This window comes from Mobula hypostoma, chromosome 8, assembly GCF_963921235.1.
Source record: "Mobula hypostoma chromosome 8, sMobHyp1.1, whole genome shotgun sequence".
NCBI lineage: Eukaryota > Metazoa > Chordata > Chondrichthyes > Myliobatiformes > Myliobatidae > Mobula > Mobula hypostoma.
Genome location: NC_086104.1, coordinates 99,982,680 through 100,006,982, shown reverse-complemented (window position 1 = coordinate 100,006,982; position 24,303 = coordinate 99,982,680). Strand labels below are relative to the sequence as shown.

Genomic DNA, 24,303 nt, shown 5'->3' with positions numbered 1-24,303 from the left:
ATTATTATGTTTGCATTGTACTACTACTGCAAAGACAACAAATTTCACAATGTGTGACAGTGATACTAAATCTGGTTCTGATTCTGACATCCCCCTGTTTGTTCCTCCACTCTCCTTCAAACTCTGTCTCCTTGTAATGGCTATTGGATTTAACTCTCTCCCTTGTATTGCCCATTGTATTCAACTCTGTCCCCTTGTATTGCCCATTGTATTCAACTCTCCCCCCTTGTATTCAACTCTGTCCCCTTGTATTGCCTATTGTATTCAACTCTCCCTTGTATTGCCCATTGTATTCAACTCTCCCTTGTATTGCCCATTGTATTTAACTCTCCCCCCTTGTATTGCCCATTGTATTCAACTCTCCCTTGTATTGCCCATTGTATTCAACTCTGTCCCCGTGTATTGCCCATTGTGTTCAACTCTCCCCCCTTGTATTCAACTCTGTCCCCTTGTATTGCCCATTGTATTCAACTCTTCCCCCTTGTATTGCCCATTGTATTCAACTCTCCCTTGTATTGCCCATTGTATTCAACTCTCCCCCATTGTATTCAACTCTGTCCCCGTGTATTGCCCATTGTGTTCAACTCTCCCCCCTTGTATTCAACTCTGTCCCCTTGTATTGCCCATTGTATTCAACTCTTCCCCCTTGTATTGCCCATTGTATTCAACTCTCCCCCCTTGTATTGCCCATTGTATTCAACTCTCTCCCCTTGTATTCAACTCTGTCCCCTTGTATTGCCCATTGTATTTAACTCTCCCCCCTTGTATTGCCCATTGTATTCAACTCTCCCCCCTTGTATTACCCATTGTATTCAACTCTCCCCCCTTGTATTCAACTCTGTCCCCTTGTATTGCCCATCGTATTCAACTCTCCCCCCTTGTATTGCCCATTGTATTCAACTCTGTCCCTTTGTATACAACTCTCACCCTTGTGTTGGCTGTGTATTCAAGCATGCCATCCAGTGAAAAGGTTGCTGGTTGTCCACTCTGTCAGTGCACATTTACTGAGTCATGTCATACCCTCCTTCGCACCATGGAGGAAGTCCTAGAAAAGAAGGGGTATTCACATTCAGATTTAGATTCATTAAAATGTACTTCAAAACAAACAGTGAAATGCGCCCTTTTGTTGCATTAACAACCAACTAAACCTAGTGATGTGCTAGGGTCAGCCTGCAAGTGTCGCCACACGCCAATGATGTATGCCCACCATGTTCAGCTAAACAGCACAGGCAACAAAACAGAAAAGCAGCCACAGCAAATCAAGCCACTTCCCCGCCTCCCTTCCTATACACCAGTCACTCAGAGACAGAGACAGACCTGAAACCCCACTGGCTGCCTCTGGGTCTCCAGCAGATTCAGGAGGATAGTTGGTGTTAAGGGGGAATTCACCCAATCTATGCCTATAATGGTTGGATACATCTCTATAAGATCACCCCTCAATCTCCTCTGCTGCAGGGGTGCCCTGCCTTACCTCGCCCTGTAGCTCAGACTCCTGGCAACATCCTTTACACCGAGGACTAGGAGGAGTCCGATAACCCCACCCGGGGTGGGACTGGCTGTTCCTGGACGTTCAACCATAAAGACTGGGGTGTCTGGTTGTATCTCCGCAGAAAGAGTTTGTGAGGCAGGTTCAGAGCAGCCGGGTACTGATGGTGCTGTCTCAGGCGTGGATTGAAGAACTATACCATCAGGTGCTGGACCGCAACTTGTTGGGAGAGGCCGGATACTGGGGAACGCCACAGGAGCACTCCCTGCCCTTCATCGTCATGTTAACGGGTGAGTTCCTACCTGGCATCTTTTTTACTTTAGCAGAGAAGAAGTTGGGTGCACCGGGAGTAAATTTCTAAATTTTCACTTGATATCTTCATACTGCACAGAAGGGGGCCATCCTGCCTTTTGTGTGTATTCTGGCTCTCAGAGATCTCCCATTAAACACAGAACAGGAACAGGCCCTTCAGCCCTTCTTCTCTGAACTGACTGAGATGCTGATTTAAACTGCACATCTGCCTGCATGTGGTCTATATTTTTCATTTCCCATCCTGTTCATGTGTCTGTCAAAATGCTTCCTAAATTCTGTTGACCCACACTTCGATCTCATGATCTAGAAATTCCTCCCTCATTATTTTTGCTGACTTCTGCGGCGGGGGGGGGGGCCTTTAACAAATAATGGCTTTGGTTACTCACCCCTCTTGATTTCAGCCTCTCCAGTTCAATGTCTGGGTTCTCCACCCTTTAAAGGGGTGCAGGGTGTGTGGAGTGTTTGTCCACCTCAAATGAGCTGGCCAGAAGTGCTACGCTGGTGTTCCTTGTTTAGAATGACTGATTCCCCTGCAAGTCAGCTGACAACCCATCCCACTGGGAATGAGAGAGTTTGACTTTATGCCAAAATTGTAGGTTATGTAACTACCTTCTACCTACGGCATCTTGCTGGAGCCACAGCCCGGCATTTGTCATGACGTGTTCACTTTGCTGTAATTCATGATTGCTCCTTTCTAAGTAGACACTGTCGGCTGACGGCTGCAGTGATTGTTTAAGTAGACTCAGTGGACTGTTCGTGCAGTGATCTGTTTAAGGAGACTTTGAAGACTGGTACAGTAGACCCTTTAAATAGACTCTGTAGAGTGCTTGTGTAGTGTGCAATTTAAGTACACTCTAGACTGTTGACTGTAGCTGGCTGTTTAAGTAGACTCTGTTAACTGTGCAGTGGATCATTTAAGTAGCTTGTGTAGACTGATGTCGGCAGTGGGCTGTTTAAGTAGACTCTATAGAATGTGCAGTCGACTATATAAGTAGACTGTGTAGACTGACGGTTGCTCTGGACTGTTTCAGTAGAATCTGTGAACTGTTTGTGCAGTGGACTGCTAAAGAAGACCTGTAGACTTTTTGCTGTCGTGGACTCTTTTAAGTAGACTCTGCAGACCATTAGTGCACTGTACTGTTTAATTAAACTCTGTAGACGTTGGTGCAGTGGGCTATTTAATTAGACTCTGTAGACAGTTTGTACATGGTACTGTTTAAGTAGACTCTGCAGACCGTTAGTGCACTGGACTGTTTTAAATAAACTCTGTGGACTGTTTGTGCAGTGGACTATTTAATTAAACTCTGTAGACTGATGGTTGCTGTGGACTGTTTAAGAAGACTGTAGAGTGTTTGTTGCTGTGGACTGTTAAAGTAAACTCTGTAGACTGTGCAGTGGACCATTTAAGTAGACGCTGTAGACAGTGCACTGTAGCGTTTAAATAGACTGTAGACCGTTTGTGCACTGTAATGCTTGGACTCTAGACCGTTTGTGCACTGTAATGCTTAAGTAGACTCTATAGACCGTTTGTGCACTGTAGTATTTAAGTAGACTCTAGACCCTTTGTGCACTGTAATGCTTAGACTCTGTAGACCGTTTGTGCACTGTAATGTTTAAATAGACTCTAGACCCTTTGTGCACTGTAATGTTTAAATAGACTCTGTAGACCGTTTGTGCACTGTAATGTTTAAATAGACTCTGTAGACCGTTTGTGCACTGTAATGTTTAAATAGACTCTGTAGACCGTTTGTGCACTGTAATGTTTAAGTAGATTCTTTAGACCGTTTGTGCACTGTTGCGTTTAAGTAGACTCTAGACCCTTTGTGCACTGTAATGCTTAGACTCTGTAGACTGTTTGTGCACTGTAATATTTAAATAGACTCTGTAGACCGTTTGTGCACTGTAATGTTTAAATAGACTCTGTAGACCGTTTGTGCACTGTAATGTTTAAATAGACTCTGTAGACCATTTGTGCACTGTAATGTTTAAGTAGACTGTACACTGTGCACTGTAATGTTTAAGTAGACTGTACACTGTGCAGTGGACTGCTTGAGCAGACGCTTTAGAATGCCCAGTGGACTGTTTAATTAGGCTCTTTTTGTTGAATAAAAGTCATTTGCTATAAAATCAACTGTGTACTCTTTCTAGATTCAAGGTGCTGTAGTAATTGTGTGTTTTGTTCACAGATATGGATGGATTGGGAAGTAGTGCAGTGGGTGGACAGATGGTCAGCATCGCCTCAGGACAATCTCCACTGGCTCAGGAAAAGAACACCCCTGATTCGGTAACTGCAGGTAACGCCTCGTTGTTCTAGATCTAGCCTGATACCGTGTTGACTTCATCGATCAGCCTCAGGACCTTGCCAGATTTTCTTTCAGTCCAGGGAGTTTCTAGCTGTGAGCTGCCACTTACTGCAAGTTTGACAAAGAACTTCACTCACCAGAGACCATAAGACATTGGAGCAATAATAGAACATGAGTCATGGCTGAATTATTTTCCTTCTTGAATCCATTCTCCTACCTTAACCCTGTAACCTTTAATCCCCTTACTAGTCAAGAAGTTCTCAACTTCTGGTTTAAATATCCTTTCAATATTCGGTAGGTTTCAGTGAGATCTGCCTCATTCTTCTAAGCTCCAATGAGTACAAGCCCAGAGCCAGCAAACACTCCTCACATGTTAACCCTTTTGTTTCCAGAATCATTCTTGTGAATCTCCACTGAATCCTCTACAATGCCAGCACATCCTTTTTTTTAACCAAAGCAGCTCACAATACTTCAAATATGGTCTGACTAATTTTTCTTTCCTCTCACTTCCCTGCAGCCTCACCTTCCTCCATCTCTGCTTTCCCCCATCTTCCATTCTCCTTCCTCTCCTTGCCTGTCCTGTCTCTGCCTCCCTCTTTCCCTCTTCCCCTCTTCTATTCTCCCTTTCTCTCACTCACTTTCTCCCCTCTTCCATCTCCTATATCCTCCCCTCAACCCCATCTCCAAACTCTTCTACACCCCTTCCCTGTGCCCAAGTGTGTAAATGAGGTGACAGAGTCAAACACCTCAGCTCCATCTGCCAAAAGCAGGAGTTCCCGGTGGCCAAACATTTTAATTCTGATTTCCATTCTAGTTGCTGGCTGTCGATCAGCGGACCCCTCATGTGCCAAGATGAGGCCACCCTCAGGGTGGAGGAGCAACTCCTTATATTCCTTCTGGGTACCTTACAACCTGATGGCATGAATATTGATTTCTCCTTCCAGTGAACAAATTTCCCTGTTTATTCTTTTCCACAGATGCTGCCTGACCTACTGAGTTCCTCCAGCATTTTGTGTGTGTTCCTTATTACGGAGTGTAGCCTGGTTGTACAACAAGGCACAGAATTTCGCGTTATGTGCCGGTGATAGTAAACCTGATTTTTCTGAGAATGTGCTATTGCCATCGCCGACATTGAGCGGACTGACCAAATGACGAAAGGGCTAGGCAGTTGCAGTAGCCTTTGCCCAGCAATTTTTGCTTGTTCAGTTGATCTGTCAGTGTAATAAATCACCACAGGGGAATATGTGTCCAGTATTTTAAAAGTGGATAGATCTTCAAAATAACTTAACGGCAGTTGTCACTTCACTTTCTTCCCATATTCCAAAGACGTACGGGTTAAGGTTAGTGAGTTGAGGGCACGCTATGTTGGCACCAAAAGTGTGGTGATATCTGCGGGCTACCCAGCACAATTCTCATTGATTTGATTTTGAAGATTCAAAGTACATATGCAGAATACACCTCTGAGATTTGTCCTCCCACAGGCTGCCATGAAACAAAGAAACAACATGGAACCCGTTCAGGAAAGCATTGTTGCACAAACGGCATAGAGCAAGCAAATAACGTATAGAATATCAAACCTCAGTAGTATTCAGTTTAGTTTAGTTCAGTGTCATATCGCGAGCCCACTGCAGGGCAAACTATTCTTCACTGAAGCGCCTGAGACCGCATCGATCACCCTGATCAAAGGGCTCAAAAACAGCAAAAAAAAAGTAACCAGAATCCTGGAACACACACAGGCAACTCATTTCAGTGACGTACGTGGGAGAAATAAAGTAAGTCCTTCTCTTTGGATCTCTTATCCACCTGCCCCACCCAGTCAGTAGTTTCTACTGGCTGTGAGCAGGAACAGCCAATGTTTGTACATTTAAAGTGATCTAAATGTCAGGTGCAAACATCTCACAGTGATGAACAGCCTTTTGTGTACTTATGCCTGTGCAAGAGATGGGAAAACAGACCGCAGCCTGAGTAAAAATCAAAGTAACCAGCTGTACAGTAAGAGAGTGTACTTCACTCGTCACAGGTGTTGGCTCTCTGTTCAGTTTCTGATCCTTAAGGGTTCTTCTGGGAGTCAAATATGGTAGCCTTAATTCCAAGATTTCAGTTTATTTTAGAGTACAAACTAATGTACAAATATTAAGCGAACTAAATAAAGAACTGAGAAACAATGCTAAGAGGTGTAAATCAAAGGAATAGAAGTTGGCGCTCTGAAAAATCCATCACTTTTATTGGTAGGATAAGAGAAATTCTTTCGATAGCAATGAATGAATTACTAAGCTACATAATTAAAACAAGTAGGTCACATGGGTGATATGCTAATACTTAGCCAATGAAAACTGTTATGTTACACCACTCTCTCCCAGTGGGTGTGAAAAATACATGAGTTTGTTAAAAAGTACAAATCTTATAAAAAGTATGATTTAAAAAGACAGTGGTTTCCAGCACAAGCCATTGCCTACAGCTGGAAAATCATAGCTACACCTGCCCAGTGAGCGGTGGAGACTTTGCTATCATTGACAAGAATGAAAGACCTTTATTCAAAATATCTCAGGTTTCAGCATATTAAGAACAGTGAGGTAAATTTCAAGAATTAGACAAGTAACACCAGTCAGAGATGTAAAGTGTTTGCATTCAGGATGTGGGCCCCAGATCCAAGAAAGGATGTATGTTGGCATTGGAAAAGATCCAGAGGAGGTTCACGAGAATGATCCTGAGAATGAAAGGGGTAACATATGAAGAGCACTTGATGGCTCTGGGCCTGTACTTGCTGGAAGAGTTTTTTGAGGGTTCTGGGGGTAGATCAAATTGAAAGGCATAGACAGAGTGGATGTGGAGATAATGTTTCCTATAGTGGAGATCAGATGTTACAGCAGAGGGACGTCCATTTAGAATAGAGACGATGAGGAATTTCTTTAACCAGAGGGTGGTGAACCTGTGGAATTCATTGCCACAGATAGTTGTTTTTCAGAGCGCCATCTTCTATTCCTTTGATTTACACCTCTTAGCATTGTTTCTCAGCTCTTTATTTAGTGGCAATGAATTCCACAGGTTAAGGGGGCCAAGTCATTCAAGTGGAGGTTGATATGTTCTTGATTAGCAAGGATGTCAAAGGTCATAGGGAGAAGGCAGGAGAATGAGGTTGAGAGGGAAATGGATCTGCCATGATGGAATGACAGAGCAGACTCGATGGGCCAAATGGCCTAATTCTGCTCCTTTGTCAAATATTCAGTGCACTAAATCTGTGCTGACCATCAACAAACCACTTCCACTGATCTTCTACTAAGCACAATTTGATGAATAAAGGAGAACGATGACCAGCAGTGACCAACACTTCGTTAAGACCCCTTTCTGATTCGCGGTCCACATTTGGTCATAATGTCTCATCAGACCAACAGGTCAGCTCTTGATTAGGGTGCCACGGTAGCATCGCGGTTAGTGCATGGCTGTCACAGTTCGGGGCGCCAGAGTTTGGAGGACATTCTGGTATCCTCAGTAATAAAGTTTTAATTTTTCACGAGTGTGCAACTTTCCTCCGGGTGCTCCAGTTTCCTCCCACAGCCCAAAGACGTACCGGTTAGTGGGTTAGTTGATCATTGTAAATTGTCCTGTGATTAGGCTAGGGTTAGATAGGTGGGTTCCTGGTCAGCATGGCTCGAATGGCCAGAAAGTCCTGTTCTGCACTGTATCTCTACTGCACAACATGGAGTGACTCGTGGGGGTTGGGGTCACAGACACTAAATGCCGGCCATGCCAGCAGTTGGCATATTCCGTGAATGAAAGATCAGGGAAAGAACAGGTTTTGGGAAGGAGTACGAGGGAGGGGAAAGACAGGAGCTGCTGGAATGTCGACCCAAAGCCAAGCTGCTGAAGGAACTCGGCTCAAGCTGGCAAAGGGAATGGTCAGAGTGAGAATCAGGTTTACTATCGCATGCCGTGACTTTTGGTGTTTTGAGGCAGCAGTATACAGACGGTCAGATGACAGACAGGCTGACGACAGACATTCAGGGAGACAACAGACAGACTGCCTTACAGTCTGACAAAACCGTTCAGAAATCTGGTGGTGGAGGGGAAGACGCTAACTGTAAAATGTTGAGTGTGTGTCTCCCACTCCTGTCCCTCCTCTTTGATGATAGTAGTTGCTTCTGGTCGGGATCGTTGCACCAGGAGTCAGAAATTCGACTTTCTCTCTGCCTCACAGATGTGCAAAGGGGAAGTTGACTTGAAGCTGGACTTGCGGCTGAGTGTCCTTTCATCTTGTTTATACTGTGCGATTTTTATCAGGGTGCAATGGCCCTGTGGCCTGAAGTTAGTGTACGACACAGTGTTAGATTGAACTGAATTGAGCTAAACTGAATATGCCTGGACTCTTTCAGTAACTTTGTAGGTTGGTTGCTGTTATATATTCTGTGTTTTTTCACTGATTTTTTTTTGCTGTTTGCGCAATTAGTTGTTTTTTTTGCACAGGGGAGGTTGATGTTTTTCTTTGAACAGGTTCCATGGTTCTTTCTTTGTTTTGTGGCTGTCTCTGGGGAAGGCAAATCTCAGGGTTGTATACTGCATTCATACTTTGGTAATAAATGTACTCTGAATCTTTACCGAGACGTCACCAGCACCCTCTGACACTGTTTACTTTCTCCTGCCAGGTTCCTGTTTTGCCCGGTTCATCCTGATGGGCTGCTGGAAGAACCTGATCGACACACTCTCCACGCCGCTGACAGGCCGGGTGGCGGGCAGCTCCAAGGGGCTGGCCTTCATCCTGGGCACGGAAGGCATCAAGGAACAAAACCGGAAGGAGCGCGACGCTATTTGCATGAGCCTGGATGGCCTGCGGAAAGCCGCCCGCCTCAGCTGTGCCCTGGGTGGGTGGATCTGACACCTGTCTCCGTGGGTGGGGGAGCCGCTGTGTTCAGAGCACAGGAACGGGCTGTTCAGCCCACCATGTCTGTGCTAACCGTGACGCCAATTTAAAGTGACCTCATAGAGTCAGGAGGGGCATGGATGAGCATAATCTTTTCCCCAGGGAAGCAGAGCCAAAACTAAAGGGCAGAGACACAAGGTAAGAGGGGAGGAATTTAAAATAGACACGAGAGGTAACTTCTTTACACAGAGCATGTAGTCAGTAGAGGAATGAGTTGCCAGACGAAATAGTCAAGACGGGTAAAAAAGCAACATTTAAGAGACATTTTGGATAGGTACCTACACAGACTCTCACTTGTCAAACACAGGTGGATAACACACTGTCCTACTCAGATTCACACTTGTGAAACACAGGTGGATCCTTGCACACTCCTACATAGACTCACACTTGTGAAACAAGGGTGGATACACACTCACTCATACACAGACCCACATTTGTGGAACACAGGTGGATCCACACAGTCCAACACAGATTCTTTTTAGGCATCCATTAGTCTCATGAGACCATGGATTTGCGCCTTGGAAGGTTTCCAGGGCGTAGGCCTGGGCAAGGTTGTATGGAAGACCACCAGTTGCCCATGCTGCAAGTCTCCCTTCTCCATGACACCGATGTTGTCCAAGGGACGGGCATTAGGACCCGTACAGCTTGGCATTGGTGTCGTCGCAGAACAATGTGTGGTTAAGTGCCTTGCTCAAGGACACACACGCTGCCTCAGCCAAGGCTTGAACTAGTGACCTTCAGATCACTAAACCGATGCCTTAACCACTTGGCCACACGCAACACAGATTCACACTTGTGAAATCCAGGTGGGTACACACACAGTCCTACACAGATTCACACTTGTGAAACACAGTTGGATGTGCACACGTCCTACACGGACTCCCACTTGTGAAACACGGGTGGATCCTCGCCCACTCCTACACAGACTCACACTTGTGAAACACAGTTGGATGCACACGCAGTCCTACACGGACTCACACTCGTAAAATACTGGTGGATCCTCGCCCACTGCTACACAGATTCACACTTGTGAAACACAGTTGGATGCACATAGGTATTACACAGACTCCCACTTGTGAAACACGGGTGGATCCTCGCCCACTCCTACATAGACTCACACTTGTGAAACACAGTTGGATGCACACGCAGTCCTACACGGACTCACACTCGTGAAATACTAGTGGATCCTCGCCCACTCCTACACAGACTCACACTTGTGAAACACGGGTGGATCCTCGCCCACTCCTACATAGACTCACACTTGTGAAACACAGTTGGATGCACACGCAGTCCTACACGGACTCACACTCGTGAAATACTAGTGGATCCTCGCCCACTCCTACACAGACTCACATTTGTGAAACACGGGTGGATCCTCGCCCACTCCTACATAGACTCACACTTGTGAAACACGGGTGGATCCTTGCCCACTCCTACACAGATTCACACTGTGAAACACAGGTGGATACACACGCAGTCCTACATGGACTCAAACTTGCATGTAAACACTTCAAAGAAATCACCCTGGGCACTTCTTGCTGAGTTATAAGGCTAATTTCAGTTTAGTTAGTTATGTTACTAATTAGCTTATTTTTCCAGGCGTGGCGGCCAATTGTGCTTCAGCCCTCGCGCAGATGTCAGCGGCATCATGCGTTCAGGATGAGAAGGAGAACAAGGAAACCCCTGAGGCCACAGACCCTATAGCACAAGGTACTGCGAACTCGTGCATTATAGGGATCAGGCACTTTCCCGTAACCTTGAATGGAGCTCTTGTGGGATAAAGTATGGGAAATCTTGGGGGTAGATTTCACAATCTACCTCGTCACAGATTGGACTTTATTTGTCCACTTGCTCTGGAATGTCTCTGTAACTGCACTCTGCATTTCTTTACTGCTTTTTCTATGAACTGCCTTGACATCCTGATGTACAGAGTCGTCTGTCTGGATGGCATGCACATCGAGCCGTTCACTGTATCTCCGTACATGTGACAATACAGGAACAGGCCATACACACGTAAAAAGCTGCTGCTTCCTGGTGCTGAACTCATCAACTTCATCCACTTTGCCTCCAACTTCCACCCTGCCCTCAAGTTCACCTAGTCTATTTCTGACAATTCCTTTTCTCAATCTCACTGTCTAATCTAATCTAATCTATCTCCAGAGACGGTTTATCCACTGATGTCTGTTATAAACCCATGGACTCTCACAGCTACCTGGACTATACCTCGTCCCAACCTACTACTTGTAAAAACGCCATCCCTTTTTCTCAATTCCTCCGTCTCCGCCGCATCTGCTATCAGGATGAGGCTTTTCATTCTAGAACAAAGGAAATGTCCTCCTTTTTCAAAGAAAGGGGCTTCCCTTCCTCCACCATCAACACTGGCCTCAACTACATCTCTTCCATTTCACACATGTCTGCCCTCACCCCATCCTCCCACCACGCTATCAGGGATAGGGTTCCTCTTGTCCTCACCTACCACCCAACAAACCTCCTCATCCAGCACATAATCCTCTGTAACTTCCGCCACCTCCAACGGAATCCCTTCACCAAGCACATCTCTCCCCCTCCACCCCACTTTCTGCTTTCCACAGGGATCACTCCCTATGTGACTCCCTTGTCCATTCATCCCTCCCCACTGATCTCCCTCCTGGCATTTATCCTTGCAAGCAGAGCAAGTGCTACACCTGCCCCTCCACCTCCTCCCTCACTACCATTCGGGGCCCTAAAGAATCCTTCCAGGTGAGGGGACACTTCAGCTGTGAGTCTGTTGGAGTCATTTGCTGTGTTCGGTGCTCCCGATGTGGCCTCCTGTACATCTGTGAAACCCGACGTATATTGGGAGACCACTTCACCAAGCATCTGAGCTCCGTCCGCCAGAACAAGCAGGATGTCCCTGTGGCCACCCATTTTAATTCCACTTCCCGTTCTCATTCCGATATGCTCATCTATGGTCTCCTCCACTGTCATGATGAGGCCACTCTTGGGTTGAAGGAACAACATCTTGTATTCCGTTTGGAATACAACCTGATGGCATGAACATCGATTTCTCAAACTTCTGAGAAATCCCCCCCCCCTCCATTTCCCAACCCCTTTTCCCTCTCACCTCATCTCACCAATCAACTTCCCAGCTCTTTACTCATCCCTCCCCCTCCAGGTTTCACCTATCACATGGTGTTTCTCTCTCCCCTTGCCCCACCTTTTAAATCTACTCCTCGGCTTTTTTTTCCCTCTAGTCCTGCTGAAGGGCTTCGACCAGAAACATCGACTGTACTCTTTTCCATAGATGCTGCCTGGCCTGCTGAGTTCCTCCAGCATTTTGTGTGTGTTGCTTGAAAAGGTGGAAGAACTCACCAGGTTAGGCAGCATCTGTGGAGAGCAATAAACAGTCAATGTTTCAGGCTGAAATCCTTCATCAGGACTGGAAAGGAAGGGGTTAGAAGCCAGAATAAGGTGGTGGGGGGAAGGGAAGGAACAAAGCTGGCAGGTGATAGGTGAGGTGATGTGGGGAGGGGGGGGATGTAGTAATAAGCTGGGAGGTGATAGGTGGAAGAGGTAAAGGGCTGAAGAAGAAGCAACTTGGTAGCAGAGTGGACCATGGGGAAAGGGAAGGAGAAGGGAGGTGATGGCAGGTGAGAAGAGAGGAGGTAAGAGGGGAGCCAGAATGGGAGGTGGAAAAAGAGAGATTTGTCAAGTTTGTGGATCTTGGATAGGAGGTGGAAACAAGGGAATGGTTGGTGACAGGAGAAGGAAGATCCCCAGAGTTGACAAGGGTGGTGATTTTTGTGATCAGTTTAATTGATAGTATACTCCTCTCCATAGAAGCTGCCTGACCTGCTGAGTTCCTTCAGCAATTTGTGTGGCAACTGCAGAATCTCTTGTGTTCATGATTAACTGCTTGAGCCTGCTCTGCCATTCACTGAGGTTCGAACAGTCAAAGGCATGCTCCATATTTACTTGTATTCCTTAATTCCTTTCCTAACAAATATATATCACTTCATGTTTTAAAATAACAGTTGACCTAGTATTGTTCTCTGCTTGTGAACGTGTATTGAGGTGTACCTAACTCGACCCCTGCAAGGCCTGGCTCCCTAGTCATAGACCCCCGACCAATGGAAATGACTCCTGTCCATCCACACCATTAGTTCTCCTTAAGCACGTTGACCGTGTCCCTCCGTAACATTGAAGGTATTCCTTCCTATCCCTGTGACCTCTCCTTCTAATATACCTCTGTAGTATTCAAGATTCAAGGTGAAGTTCAAAGTAAATTTATTATCTAAGTACCTTTATGTTACCCTGAGATTCATTTTCTTGTGGGCATTCACAGTAGAACAAACAAATACAATTGAATCACTGAAAATCTACACACAAAGACTGACAAACAGTCAAGGTGCAAAAGAAGACAAACTGGTCAAGTACAACAAAAAACAAATAGTAATAATAGTAAATAAGTAAATAAATAAAACAGAATGAGTTGTACAGTCCTTGAAAGTGAGTCCATAGGTTGTGTTCAAACAGCAAATACAAGAAAAATAAATAAATAAATAATATTGAAAACATGAGTTGAAGAGTCTTTGAGAGTCCATAGGTTGTGGAATGTGTTCAGTGTTGAGGTGAATGAAGTTATCCACAATGGTTCAGGAGCCTGATGGTTGAGGGGTAATAACTGTTCCTGAACCTGGTGGTGTGGGACCTATGGCTCCTGTACCTCTTTCCTGATGGTAGCAGAGAGAAGAGAGCGTGGTCTGGATGGTAGGGGGTCCTTGATGATGGATGCTGCTTTCCTGTGGTAGTGCACTTTGTAGACGTGCTCAGTGGTGAGGTGGACTTAGTCTGTGACCTTCTGTGCTCTCTTTGACTGTCAAAACACAGAGGAACCATCATGAACTCCCACAGCCCACAACCACCCTGTGATTTCAGTCTCTGAGTCCGACATGTGAGCAGTCTACAGCGGGGTGAACCCATGAAAAGCATCGGATGGGGTACCTGGCCAAGTCCTAAAGACTTGTGCTGATCAGCTGGCTGGAGTGCTCACTGAGATCTTTACCCTCTCGCTGCGGCAGTCTGAGGTACTCCCCCCCTCCGCTTCAAGGAGGCTTCAATCATACTGGTGCCCAAGAAGAACGTGATAACCTGCCCCACTGACTATCGTCCAGTGGCACTTACATCCACGGTGATGAAGTGTTTTGAGAGGCTGGTGATGAAACACATCAACTCCTGCCTGAGAAGCAACTTGGATCCATTCCAATATGTCTACTGGCACAAGAGTTCTAAAGCAGATGCCATTTCATTGGTAAATACTCAACACCGGAACATATCACTGAAATGTTCCCTCAAATAATGGACTCACTTTCTGGAACTCTTCATCTCATATTCTTGATTTTATTGCTTATTTAATTTATTATTATTTTTATTGTAAATTCCATACCACTGGACCCTGACCCTAATCTGTCAAGGACAATATAACAGCTGCCATGCATCAGCCTGCCCATGTTAAACAAAGTCAGGCCCAGGCATACCCCATTAAGGGAATCCTCCTTAATATCCAGGGTCTGTTGATCCAGGATTCACCTGTACAGCTACCCGAGGACCCACCCCATTGGAGAACGCCTACTCAACTGGAATGATCAAATTCCTTGAGCGCCTTGTGTGTCCTGTGTGTGATTTTTCTTTGTGTCCCTGCAGTGAAACAAAGAATGGAGCAGATCGGGCGTCCCCATGGAGTTGAGCTGCATACGGCACATGTGTTGTGCATGGATGCCATCCTCACCGTGGGCCTAGAGATGGGCAGCCACAACGCAGACTGCTGGCAGCACGTCTTCAGGTAGGTCAGAGACGTTCTCCCACGGTGCGCTCTGGGAATCATGGAGTCACAGAGCACAGAAACAGGCCCTTCGGCCTACCTAACCTGTGCTGACCTGGTCTTCTGCCTAGTCTCATCTACCTGCACCTCTATACCTCTCTTGCACACGCACCTATCCAGACTTTTTTATATATTGCATCTACAGCTTCCACGCTTACACCACCCTTTAAGTGAAGAAGTTTCCCCCTCAGGCCCCCCTTAAATAGTTCACCTTACACCCTAAAATGATGACCTTTAGTTCTAGTCTGGGCCAACCTGAGCGGGGGGAAGCCTTTATGTGTTCAGCCTATCTATACCACTCATAATACCTCCATAAGATCTCCCTTCATTCTCCTGCACTCCTGGGGATAAAGTCCTAACCTATTCAACCTCTTCCTGTAACTGAGGTCCTTGAGACAAGGTGAGCAGTCAGAATGGGATGGGGTCAGACAGACTTTGGGAAGCATAAAATCAGGTAGGACTTAGGACAAGTGGCTACTCCAGACTGGGATTTCCATTGCCTGCCCTCAACAAACCGCTTCCCTGCGCCCTGACTGTGCTTTGGACACTTTTAACTTGCACTGTACACTTATAACTTGATTTTAACTGACACGTGGCTGCTGTGTTTTACTGATTTATTATTATGTTTATTATTTAGTGTTGCGTTTGTTATGTTATGATTGCACTGCTCCTGGGAAGCGCTGTCTCATTCTGACCTGCAGAGCTGATGTACGGTTAGAATGACAATAAAGTTTTTTGAATCTTTGAATCTTGAATCTATACAGTGAATAAAAGGATGAGGTCAAAACGAGTCAATGTGGTTTTATGAAAGGTTAAACATGTTTGAATAATTTGCTCAAATTATTTGAGGATGTGACGGGGAGAGGAGATAGAGGGGAACTGGGAAATGTCTAAAAGCCATTTGACAAGGTGCCACAGAACAGGTCAGTGTTTAAACTAGATGCCAAAGTATTGGTCAATGTGTATTTGTGTAGGTTAAAAACTGACTCACGTAGAAAGCGATTATGAATTATTGGAATAAATACGTTATTTTCAGATTGGAGTGATGAAAGGAGTTGAGATCCTCAGGGCAACACTGGTTAGCCCTTTGTACCAGTTGGTCCTCCACTCTCCATTCCCTTTTCTAACTTACAATGCCAGCCATTCCTTCTCTCTCACTCCTCAGCAGACGCTGCTCAACCCGCAAGGTTTGTCTTTGTTCCAGATTCCATCATCAGCTGTCCCTCATGTCTCCACCGATCTCCTATTGATCCTTCCTGCATTTGTGAAGATGTGAGAGCCATGGGGTAGAGTGTATAAAATGGAATGGGCAGGGCAGGGCAGGGCAGGGCATAACAGGCCCTGTCAGTACCTCTGAAGATCCATCCTGATGCAATTACAATGAAGACATCCCAGCGGCTATAGTTCATTTGGAAGTTTGAGAAAATTTGGTATGTCACCAAAGACTCTTCAAATTTCGACAGCTGTACCGTGGAGGGCACTCTAGCTGTTTGTGTCACAGTGTCTGGTATGGAGGGACCACTGCACAGGATTAGAAGAAGCTGCAGGAGAGTTGTAAACTCAATCAGCTCCAACATGGAGGCACAACCCTTCTCAACATTGAGGACATTTTCAGAAGACAATGCCTCATGAAGAGAGGACCGTCGTCATCGTCTCATGATTAGCGTCAGGGAGAAGGAAAGGGCTTGACGATGCACATGGACAAAACCTCACCATTTTACTCTTTTTGCACTCTTATTTTCTTTATATTTGTTATTGTACCTTAGAGTACTTTTAAAATGTCTTACTACAGCTGCAAAGCTACAAATTCAATAATATGGGTGAGTGATGATAAACCTGATTCTGACTCCTCAGGGTATGTGAATACGTCAGCACGTTGGAGCACAGCCACTTCAGTGATGGAGGCTCCCAACCTCCCATCACCATCACACAGGCCCAGCAGGCATCGCCAGACACAGCACGCTACTCCGCCAGGGACCCTGGCCTCGAGCTGGACACCAACATCAGCAAACCCGTCATCCAGTCCTTCACCATCCAGGAGCTGATCAAAGACAGCCACAAGGGGAAGGCATTTGACAGCCGCGGGGGAGGTGTGCTGACTGGGAGCCACGCCGCCAAGGTGGTCTGCACGCTCTCTACCATGGCCGACAGGTAAGCGAGGAATCAACATTGGCTGGCTTTGAATGAGGGGGAATCTCACTGAAACCTGCTGAATATTGAAAAGTCCAGGCAGAGTAGATGTGGAGAGGATGTTTCCTATAGTGGGGGAATCTAGGACCAGAGGACACAGCCTCAGCATAGAGGGACGCCCATTTAGAAAGGAGATGATGAGGAATTCCATTAGCCGGAGGGAGGCCAATCTGAGGAGTTAATTGGCACAGACGGCTGTGGAGGCCATGTCATTGGGTGTGTTTAAAGCAGAGGTAAATAGATTCTTGATTAGTAAGGGTGTCAAAGGTTACGGGGGAAAAGGCAGGCGAATGGGGTTGAGAGGGATAATAAATCAGCCATGATGGAATGGTGGACCAGACTTGATGGGCTGAATGGCCTAATTTTGCTCCCAAGTCTTACGGTCTTGTGACTTCAGTGCGGGAATCTGAGTGGATCTGTTCTTCGATCTGATGTGCTGTACTGCAACTGACAAGATCAATGTGGGACCCGTGGGCCCTTCAGTAATAGGGCAGGAAGTACCTGTGGCCTGTAATTTGCACCACACAACAGCAGGTTGCAATTATTACATCCTTGGATCTAGAGGACATAGTCCCAAGGTTTTGGAGTAGATTTAGGACGGAGATGAGGAGGAACTGCATTTTCCAGAGAGTATTGAATCTGTCGAATTCTCTGCCCAGGGAAATGATAGAGGCTACATCATTAAATGCACTGGGTATCCAGTTGGATGAATTCTTCCACAGTAGATGGAAAAGCAGATCGGTGGAGCTGAGTCCACGGCCAGACCATTCATGATCTTACTGAATGGCAGAGCAGGCTCGACAGGCCAGATTCCTCATGTTCCTGTTTCACAGACAAACGTTGATTTTAAAAAAAGCTACGGAAGGAGTAGGTGTCCACTGTGCGATGTTTTAAGGTGCATCAGAAAGGTGGTGAGTGAAGAAATTGGTAAGATCCGGATGTCCTGAGAGCCACTGGTTGGGCAAGGGGGAATGGGGTCATGAGCAAGGTTCATTTCACGAGTATTATTTATGGGCAACAGACACAAACTGCTGGAAGAAATCAGCAGGCCAGGCAGCATCTGTGGAAAGAAATGGACAGTTGACATTTCAGGTTGAGACCCTTCATCAGGTCTTGGCCCAAAATGTTGACTGTTCATTCCCTTCCATAGATGTTGCATGACATGCTGAATTCCTGCAGCATTTTGTGTGTGCTGCTTTGGATTTCCAGTGTCTGCAGAATTTCTTGTGTCTCAGAATTATTTATGGGTTCCAGAAAGAAGGGATTTCAGCTCCAGCTTCAGAATGGGAAAGATGAGATAGATTTAAAGGTTAGCTTTATTTGTCATCTATGCACTGAACCATGCAGTCAAATGCGTCATTTGCGTCAAATCAAATCAGCGATAATTGTGTTGGGCAGCCCGCAAGTGTCAAATTTTAAAGTAATGTTATTACCAAAGTACATAATGTCACCATATACAACCCTGAGATTCATTTTCCCAAGGGCATACTCAGCAAATCTATAGAATAGCAGCTATAACGGGATCAGTGAAAGATCAACCAGAGTGCAGAAGACAACAAACTGTGCAAATGTAAATATAAATAAGTACCAATAAATAATTAAGAAGTTCAAAGTAAGAACTATTATCAGAGTACGTACATGTCACCGCATACACCCCTGAGGTTCATTTCCTGCAGGCATACTTAGCAAATCTATAGAATAGTAACTGTAAATTGTAAACATCAGGAACTGAAAACTGTAAACAAGCTGGACAAATCCAGATAATCAATAGCAATAAATAATGAGCATGAAATAACGAGTTAAAAAAATTCTTAAATGAGTATAGCTATCCCCTTTTGTTCAAGAGCCTGATGGTTGAGGGGTAGTAACTGTTCTTGAACCTGGTGGTGTGAGTCCTGAGGCTCATGTACCTTCTATCTGATGGCAGCAGAGAGAAGAGAGCATGGTTTGGATGGTGAGGATTGTTCATGATGGATGCTACTTGTAGTGTTTCATGTGGATGTGCTCAATGGTTGGGAAGGTTTTACCCGTGATGTACTGGGCCGAATCTTCTGCCTTTTGTAGGATTTTCCACTCAAAGGCCTTGGTGTTCCCACGCCAGATCGTAATGCAGCTAGTCAGTCTCTACATTTCTGGTGCCAACACAGCATGCCCACAACTCACCAACCCTAGCCCGTACTTCTCTGGAATGTGGAAGGAAACCGGAGCACCCAGAGAAAGCCCACGTGATAACAGGGAGAATGTACAAACTCATTGCAGGCAGCAGCGGGAATCGAACCTCAATCTTACAGCTAGCTTCTGAAAAGTGTTGTGCCAACGTGGTGCTACCAGGAGACCCTGAGGTTGTTCTCCTTGGGGCAGAGAATTTGAGAAGGGATGGATGGACATGTACCAGATGTGTAATGAAGATGGGGAACATTAGAATTGCCCAGTAGATCAGGGTGAATCTGTGGAGAATGTAACACTGAAGGTTGAGGAGTCTGTGTTAGATCGTTCTAATGAGGTTCTTGGACCTGTTCCGCTAACTCTGTTTCTCTTTCCACAGATGCTGCTGGCCTGCTGAGTGTTCCCAGCATTTTCTGTTTCTATTTTGTGAAAAATATGTAAAGTTCTGGGTGAAGGGAGGGGACACAAGGAAGGCGAGGAGTTTTGTCGCACTGAGAGTGTGAAAGATCGAGTCTGTGTGGTTGGTGCAGACAGAGGAGGGCTTTGGATAGGCGTGGGAGAGGGAGAGAACAAAAAAGCACAACTGAATAGTAGCAACACACAGAACACTGGAAGAACTCAGCAGGTCAGGCAGCATTTATGGAAATGAATCAAGAGTCGACATTCGGGGCCAAGACCCTTCTTCAGGACTTATGGGAATGTTGTGGGAAGCAACTATACATGATGGGTTTCAGAATCAGGTTTGTTATCACTGTCGTTTTACATTCGTTGTTTAATGGCTGCAGTGCAGGGCATACAAATTACTATAATTTACACAGATAAACCAATGTTGTAAAAGTGGAATAGCTAGTAGTATCCATGGGTTCATGGGCCATTCAGAAATCTGATGGTGGAGGGGAAGAAGCTGTTCTTAAATCATTTGAGTGTGGGTCTTCAAGCTCCTATACCTTCTCCCTGATGGGTGCAATGAGAAGAGGGACCTTAAATAGATGTTGCCTTCTTGTTGTGTGATGGAGCTGGTAACCCTCTGCACTGTCTTGTGATCCTGTGCATAGGAGCTTCCACACCAGACAGTGTTATAACCAGTCAGGGTGCTCTCCACCCTACATCTGCAAGAGCCTATGGTATCCCGTTGCCAACCTGGTTCGGTAGCCCTTTCATCCATTCATCCATCTAATACAGAGAGAGGAAACCCACACAGTCACAGTACAAGCTCTTTACAGACAGCAGTGGGAATTGAACCCGAATCGCTGGTACTGTAAAGTGTTGTGCTAACCACTACATGTCAGAAAGATTTTCCTCCTATGTCCCTGGGGGTTATATATACATAGCACAACAAGCTCTTAGCATTTTTCTGCAAATGAGCTTGGATTGGAACAGCTTCAGAGAGAATTACAGCTCTTAGGCCCAGGTTGGATAGAGTCAGGTCTGGTTCTGGAGGGGCAAGGTTGCCATATGAGGAGCCAGGCAGGAATCAGAGGGTCTCTTGCGGTACGACAGTATGATGCCTTGACTTTTTGGTGGAAGCAAAGCGGAAGAGAATTACTGATCTAGTCAGAGTGAAGAGACATTTGATAACAGACTCAAGACAACTCCAAGTTAAAATCTGGCAGAGAGAATCGCCAGGAAAAGCAAACTTAACCCTAACCCTCATTCACTTGGAAATACCTGTGATTGCTACTGGTTTACAATTGTCACATGTGTCAAGGGGCAGTGAAATACTTCTGTCTGTGTGCTTCCCAAACAGATCATGTGGTTCATAAGTACCTGGTCACTGAAAGAGTGATAGAGCACTACAGCACAGAAACAGGCCCTTCAGCCCACAACTATTACTCTCCCTATTCCCTGGACGGTAGCCTTCCTTACCACTCCCAACCATATACCTACCCAAATTTCTCTTGAGACCACAAGACCATGAGACATAGGAGCAGAATTTGGCCATTTGGCCCATCAAGTCCACTCTGCCATTCAATCACTGCTGATCCTTTTTTCCCTTTCTCAGTCCCACTCCCGGACTTCTCCCATTACCTTTGATGCTATCTCCTATCAAAAACCTATCAAGTTTTGCCTTAAGTACACCCAACAACGTGCCCCCACGGCTGCTTGTGGTAATAAATTCCACAAATTTAGTTAAAGAAATTCTCTCATATTTATTTTACATGGAGACCCCTCTATCCTGAGGCTATGCCCTCTTGTCCTAGACTCCCCCACCATGGGAAACATCCTTTCCACATCTACTCTGTCCAGGCCTTTGAACATTCGAAAGGTTTCAATGAGATCCCTCCCACCCTTCTAAATTCCAGTGCATACAGATCCAGAACTTTCAAATGTTTCTTATATGATAACCCCTTCATTCCTGGAATCATCCTTGTGAACCTCCTCTGAACCCTCTCCAAAGCCAGCAGACCTTTTCTTTGATGAGGAGCCCAAAACTGTTCGCAACCCTCAAGGTGAGACCTCACCAATGCCTTATAAAGCCTCAGCATCACATCCTTGCTCTTGTATTCTGGACTTCTTGAAATGAATGCTAACATGGCATTGGCCTTCCTCATCACTGACCCTACCCTTTTTATAGCGACAGTAGAAGGGAAAGCAGAATGCAGATTATAGTCTCGTGGTTACAGAGAGAATGCAGTGCAGGTAGACAAATAAAGCACAAAGTCTGTGGAGAGGTAGATCGGGAGATTGAGAGTTTATCTTCCAGCGAATGAGAGGACACTGAAATGAACTTATTCCTACATTTTCTATTCTTCCCTCGTTCTCTGCACTCTCTCCATCTAATAGGTTGTTTGAAGATGCTGCTGTGAAACTGAATCTGAACGCTCTGGTCGGATTCCTCAGTCAGTTGCGGAAGGCGTCACAAGCACAGCTCTTTGACTCCGCTGCAGAGATTGTGGACTACTCGTTAGCAATGCCAGGTAACCCCTTCCTAACTCTTCCAGCTGGCCAGTTTTCCCCTGCCCCAAGTCATCTGAGGAGCTGGCTTTAATCCCCAGTGTCTGACAGTAGGGTGGGGTGTCTGGGCAGAGCTGAAGATTGAAATAGTGATCCTTGCATCAGTTAATCTGAAAAAGACCCCCATCTTGGAGTCCACTATCTGGGTGGTCATCCCATTCATCCCTGTCAATGAGTCTCTAATGGACACCATGAGAGAAAACACCCGTGGCGAATCTGAAGTCTAAAGTCCTCCTGAGCCCTTTACAAGTTCCTAAATTATTCATTACCAAATTTATTCCATTTCTATTAAACTGAATTAGAAGTAACAGCTGTTAGCCTGTCTCCGAGGAGCTCACCAACTTACTTGGTAAGGTTTGTCTTTCAATTTCCACTCGAGGGGTGTGGGCTTTACAAATGGAGCCCGTGTTTTACTGTCCAATCCCTAGTAGCCCTAGAGGATGTGGCAGGGAGATGCCTTCTTGAAACTCTGCAGTCCTTGATGTGTGGCTGTTAGGAAGAGAGTTCCAGGACGGTGATAGTGAAATATAATGGTATAGAATGGTATATGGCTTAACAGCAGACCACATCATTCTTTATAGTAGCACAGAGGAATGGCAATCTGTCTATCAAGTCAATCTTGTCCCCTCCAGGGGAGCAATCCCATCAGCTCAATTCCCACTCTCCTTGTTTCTCTGAACCCCTGTAACTTATTCTCCCTCACACATGGTAGTGTAATGGTCACATTGGGCGTTACAGCACTGGTGATCGGGGTTGAGTTCCCACTATAGTCTGTAAGGAGTTGGTGCTTTCTCCCTGTGACTGTGTGGCTTTCCCGCAGGTGCTCCGGTTTCCTCGCACATAAGACCATTAGACTTATGAGCAGAATTGGGCCATTCGGCCCATCGAGTCTGCTCCACCATTCCATCTTGGCTGACTTAATATCCTTCTCAACCCCATTTTCCTGCCTTCTCCATATAAACCTTTGACATCCTGAATAACCAAGAGCCTATCAGCTTCTGCCTTGAATACAGCCACTGAACTGGCCTGCTCAGCTGTCTGTGGCAATTAATTGCACAGGTTCACCACCTTTCTGGCTAAAGAAATTTTTCCACATTTCTGTTCCAAATAGACGCCCCTCAATTCTAAAGCTGTGCCCTCTGGTCATAGACTCCCACGCTATCGGAAATATCCTGTCTGCATCCACTTCGCCTCGGCTTTTCAATATCCAATAGATTTCAGTGAGATCCCCCTTATTTTCTAAACTCCAGGCCCAGAGCCACCTAGTGCTCTTCCTATGTTAACCCTTTCATTTCCGAGATCATTCTCATGAACCTCCTCTGGACTCTCCAATGCCAGCACATCCTTTTTTTTTTAAGATAATTTCTTGATTAGGAAGGCTGGAGTCAAACTGGACACACTGGAGGCTGTGATAGAACAAAGGACCCTGTGAAAAATCCTGGCAAATCTGGACAATGCTCCTCCGTTCAGTAATAGACTGAGACAACTGTGCTGCTCCAAAGAGCACTGTATGAGGTCTTTCTTACCCTCGGCTATTAGACTCCATAATGAGTCAACCTATAGCCAGGGAAGTGATGACCCCCTCCTGTTAGACTGTTATTAACCCCTATTTACCACACCCTGCTATCACGGACACCCTGTGCAATTCTGTGCAATACTACCATCATTTCTTATCTGGACAGTGTGAATGTGCACCCATTACTGTATAATGTTACAGTAGTTCTTATACTACCATCTTATCAGCGTGAACTTGGAAATCTTGGAAATCTCATAATCTTTGACTTGTAAATCTTGTACATCTTATTTTTAAGGTAACTTTTTAAAAATTTCTTACTTCTCTTCTAATATTTGTATGTCTGTGCTCTTGTAATGCTACCGTGACACTGTAATTTCCTTTGGGATCAATGAAGTATCTGTCTATCTATAAGGGGCCCAAAGCTGCTCGCATTGCTCCAAGTGCAGTCTGACCAGTGCATTATAAAGAAAGTCTCTGCATTACATCCTTGCTTTTGTGTTCGGGCCCTCTCGAATTGAATGCTAACATTATATTTGCCTTCGGACTCAACCTGCAAGTTAACCTTTAGGGAAATCTGCACGAGGACTCCAAGTCCCTTTG

At 45.6% G+C, this 24,303-nt stretch overlaps 1 protein-coding gene across 2 annotated transcripts in view; it reads left to right on the top strand.

Moving 5' to 3' along the window:
* The window catches only part of arfgef3 (ARFGEF family member 3), a 160,243-nt gene that overhangs the window by 80,109 nt on the left and 55,831 nt on the right, over positions 1-24,303 (top strand). For both annotated transcript variants that reach the window (XM_063056470.1, XM_063056469.1), the window contains 7 exons: positions 1,611-1,776; positions 3,985-4,092; positions 8,742-8,957; positions 10,616-10,726; positions 14,699-14,837; positions 16,731-17,027; positions 22,017-22,150. In XM_063056470.1, coding sequence (XP_062912540.1) covers positions 1,611-1,776; positions 3,985-4,092; positions 8,742-8,957; positions 10,616-10,726; positions 14,699-14,837; positions 16,731-17,027; positions 22,017-22,150 — 1,171 coding nt within the window. The remainder of the gene's footprint in view (positions 1-1,610; positions 1,777-3,984; positions 4,093-8,741; positions 8,958-10,615; positions 10,727-14,698; positions 14,838-16,730; positions 17,028-22,016; positions 22,151-24,303) is intronic.